The 4,182-nt window shown below is 50.8% G+C and overlaps 1 protein-coding gene across 1 annotated transcript in view; it reads right to left on the bottom strand.

Annotated features, from left to right (window-relative positions):
• Positions 1–4,182, bottom strand: part of MMD2 (monocyte to macrophage differentiation-associated 2) — a 46,735-nt gene that overhangs the window by 2,616 nt on the left and 39,937 nt on the right. The window contains exons 5-6 of the mRNA XM_012638947.1: positions 2,479–2,580; positions 1,545–1,614 (exon numbers count right to left, since the gene is read on the bottom strand). Coding sequence (XP_012494401.1) covers positions 1,545–1,614; positions 2,479–2,580 — 172 coding nt within the window. The remainder of the gene's footprint in view (positions 1–1,544; positions 1,615–2,478; positions 2,581–4,182) is intronic.

The following is a 4,182-nucleotide window of genomic DNA, read 5'->3' as shown; positions in this document are numbered from 1 at the left end:
GAAGGATCGCTTGAGCCCAGGAGTTTGAGGTTGCTGTGAGCTAGGATGACGCCACGGCACTCTAGTCCGGGCAACACAGTGAGACTCTGTCTCAAAAAAGAAATAAAAATAAAAATAAACTTGAGGGAAGAAAAAGAAGGTAATCTGGAAAAAGAAATACAAATCATAGGGAAACTGCTCATTAGGAAGAATAATGGGGCACAACTTCACTGCCAAGTATTAAAAACAATTAAATCTACAATTAGTAAAACAGTTTGGTACTCATATAAAAACAGGCCAATCGACAAGAACTGAAACCTCAGAAATAGACCCACCCACACATACAAACACACACACACACACACACACACACACACACACACAACGGATTTAACAATTTAACATACGATAAAAGGAGCTTTTAAAGAGGTAAATAAATGAAAAATGATACAACTGGCTAATCATTTGGGGAGGATCACTGCATACAAAAGAAATTGCAGTGAGAATGAAGAATTAAAAAGTAAAAAGTAAACCACAAAGGAAACTGGAGAAAATACAGTACTTAGAGGAAGCATCTTCCCAACCATAACACTGAAGGAAACGGCCATAATATTTTTTAAACACCTGTTAGATTTGGCTGAGTAAAAGCTTAAAACACTTGCCAATAATTATAACTTAAAAACAAGACTCTGTCATTTGACCTGGGAGGGTGAGCAGGCTGAGGTGACTATGCCCATTTGACAGATGGAGCAACTGAGGCTCTGAGAGGAGAGGCGACCCACCCATGGTCACTGGATCTGCTTCCCTTCCGCGTCCAGGGCCCTCAGTCCTCTGCTCAAAGGCCCCACCCTCAGAAGGCCACACGGTGCAGGTCAAAGACACCAAGGACACTCGCAGTCAGAGCTATGGGGTCAAGTCCCAACTCAGCCACGTGGGGGCTGTGTAGCCTTGGTGGGTCACTTCGTCTCTCAGAACCTGGGTGTCCTCATTTGTGAACCGTCCCAAGGATGCCTATTCCAGGGTGAAGCAGGAAGACCCCAGGGGGTGGGGGGGGTCTCCTGTACTTCCTGAGGGCTCAGAGAGTGTGCTAAAGAAGGGGACTTGGCTGCTCCTGCTGTGCCTGGCTTCCACGTGTGCCCAGAAGCAGTTAGGACACAGAAACACGAGAGGTAGGGGTCGGCAGACCTGAGACTGTGATTTCCATTGCCGATTATGTGATTATTATTATAGATTTAATTTAGCGACTGGGGGCCTACTCTGCTCCAAGTGCTGTACGTGAGTTTTCTCATTTCATCCTTAAACAGATGGGAAGAACGAAACACAGAGAGGTTAGTGAACTTGCCCAAGGTTAGGCAGAGTTATGGCAGAGAAGCCAGTGGGCAGGGCCCAGGGCTAGCCTCTAGGTCCTACTGCCTCTTTAGTCAAGTCATGCTGGGCCTCAGTTTCCCCATCTGCCAAAGGAAAGGGCTTGACTTGACACCCTCGACAGTCAGGTCCAGCTCGGACACTGTCGGTCCCCTCCAGCCAGACGTGAGCCCCCCCAGCGCTGGGCGGGTGGGACTTACCATTGACAGGATGACCAGGGCGGGGAAGAAGCCCATCACGACGTAGCAGAGCAGCTCCACAAGTTTGTACCTGGCAGGAAGACAACCACCTCGGCCTCAGGACACACCTCCCCGTGAGGAGACAGCATACAGCTCCCTATTTCTGGGGAAGAGGGGACAACCTGACCGGAACAGTGAGAAGAAGGCTCTTTCTCTGTCCAGTGCTCTTTGGCTCACATTTTATCCACCCACATCCAACAGGTGCTGGCAGTTGCATGACCTTGGGCACTTCCCCTCTCTGAGACTCAGTTTCCACATCTGTGAAATGGCATGCTGGAGCTAGAACAGGGGTTGCAAATATTGGGCATAGCACTCACATGGGCACTCCCCCCATGCTCAGCCCGGGGCAGACATTACTATTCGATCCTAGCATTTTTTCCCACAGGGCCCAAGCAGCCACTCTCAATCGAGCTGAGTTGCTGCATCACCTGAAACTTATTTCCTGCCCAGGATTAAATGACCTCCGGGGGCCCCTGGGCCCCAAGGCTGCAGCAATCTGTCATTCCCTTTTGCCTCTACAGTTTCTTTCCCTACATAACTATTCCCATCCCTTGGTATGGATGTCACTTGGCAGAATGGGGGCACAGGGCATGTGGCTCTCTCAGAGCCTTTCCCCACCATCTGCTAACACAGTTTAGGGAAGGCAGGTGACATGCGACCTAGCTCAACGGGTTTAGGAATGTATGATGTCTTTCTGACAAAGTCTTCAGGTTGACCCTATGGGCTATGGGGCCTGGTGACCACCCGTGGGCCTGAACGCTGGAATGCCTGCCAGAGCCGTGCCTGCGTGCTTGTGGGGACATCCTGGGATCTCACCTGCGCAGGGGCGTGGAGGAGGCCCTGCTGGAAAACCAAGGGGAACCCCACTCACCCGAGACCCCCAGGCTGGGCTTACCGCTCATGGAAGAAGAAGACATAGACGGTGCCGACAGAGGCCATGATCCAGACCAGCCAACGCATGTGGGAGGCCCAGGGGCCCAGCTCCCGGAGGTTCAGCCTGGGAGAGAGAGCCGAGGGCATAGCCTGAGGCGCCCTGCCAGAACCTAGCCCCGAAGGGCCAGCCTGTCACAGGAAACCGACCCCAGAGAAGCCGACAGGTGGGACGTGGGCTCTCACAGGAAGGCTTGCAAAGGGGCAGAAAGAACACTAGACAAATTGAAACAGCAAGTGATTATTAGAGGAAAATCAGTAAAGCTGATAATGATAATGTCCAAGAGCAAAGGGAAAAAGCTCCTCAAACTAGCAGGAGAATGCGTGAGTAAAGCCTGTCTGAAGGGCAATCTGGTAGAATCTATCAAACTTCGAAGTGCATGTTCCCAGTCATTCTGGCAGCTAGGCAAAGAAAAGCTGTTTTGTGCACACATAAACTCATACATGGACGTTGATCCAGCATTGGTCCCAGCAGGAAAAGCCTGAAATCCACCCAAATGGCTACCAAAAGGGGAAGGGAGAATAAAGGCGGTATCCACCTGTGTTGGTTATTAATTCATTGCCTTTCAGCTCCAATTTTACCCTTTTTGCCTGTTCTGTGATAATGTAGCTGGACTTTCTGAATAGTCTTCCTTTGCAGCAGGCACAATGTTAGGTCTTGGCAGTAGGGGGCACTGGAGAGACTTCCCAGGAAAAAAGGCTCTTCTTTCCCGATTCCTATGGTTCTTACACCAGGCTCCTGGAAAATGTGCTTCTTTCTCCACTGCTCAGCCTGATGATTTCTCCAGTGTTAGTGCCAGCAGGGTGCAGCTTTCCGCAGCATGTGACCTCTGTGTGTTTTCTCCAGCGGTTGACTTAGGTAAAAGCAACACAACCAGGGACCCCAGACAGAGCAGGCTGTGCCCCAGCCCAGGCAGCTGCTCCCAGCACCCCTTTTCAGCCCCACATGCACACTTGGGGTTCCCACGGGGCTTGCTGTCCAGCACGCTGATTGTCTAGCCGCCTAGCGCTGTCCTGACTCAACTGCACAGAAACATTCTAGGTCCCCACAGAGGAGAGCCCCCCCATCTCCTGGTCCCAGCAGCACCCACGGCAGCCTCCCCAGCACAGAGTACGTGCCCAGGATTGGCATCCCCTGTGGATGGCCTCCTGGCACCCTGGAGGGAAGATTTCTGGCATGTCGCACAAGCAGGCTCGTCATTGACCTCTGCCATCCAGTGTGCCAAGGCCACGCCCTTTCGGATGAGGTGGAATCTCAGCCCTGGGCAGAGAAGGGGGCTCTTCCTTGGGCACCTGAGCTCACCGTCGGCCTGAGGGGGTAGGAATTGTCCCTTACATCTGCTGCTACTGTGTTCTTCAGAAATGTCTTGAACTCTCATTCGTCAACGTCACGTCGATCCTCTGTCAATATTCTCGATACAGGCACACCTCGCTTTACTGCGCTTCACTTTATTGCACTTCACAGATACTGCATTTTTTTAACAAATTAAAGGTTGTGGCAGCCCCACATTGACCAGGTCTATTGATGCCATTTTTCCAACAGCACGTGTTTGCTTCGTGTCTCTGTGTCACATGTTGGTGATTCTCACAATATTTCAAATTTTATCATTATTATTATTGCTGTTATGGTGATCTGTGATCAGTGATCTTCGTCATTACTATTATAATT

Source organism: Propithecus coquereli, unplaced genomic scaffold (assembly GCF_000956105.1).
Source record: "Propithecus coquereli isolate 6110/MARCELLA unplaced genomic scaffold, Pcoq_1.0 Scaffold137, whole genome shotgun sequence".
Taxonomy (NCBI): Eukaryota; Metazoa; Chordata; class Mammalia; order Primates; family Indriidae; genus Propithecus; species Propithecus coquereli.
The sequence above is the reverse complement of the archived record's forward strand: the minus strand, read 5'-3'. Positions and strand labels throughout refer to the sequence as shown.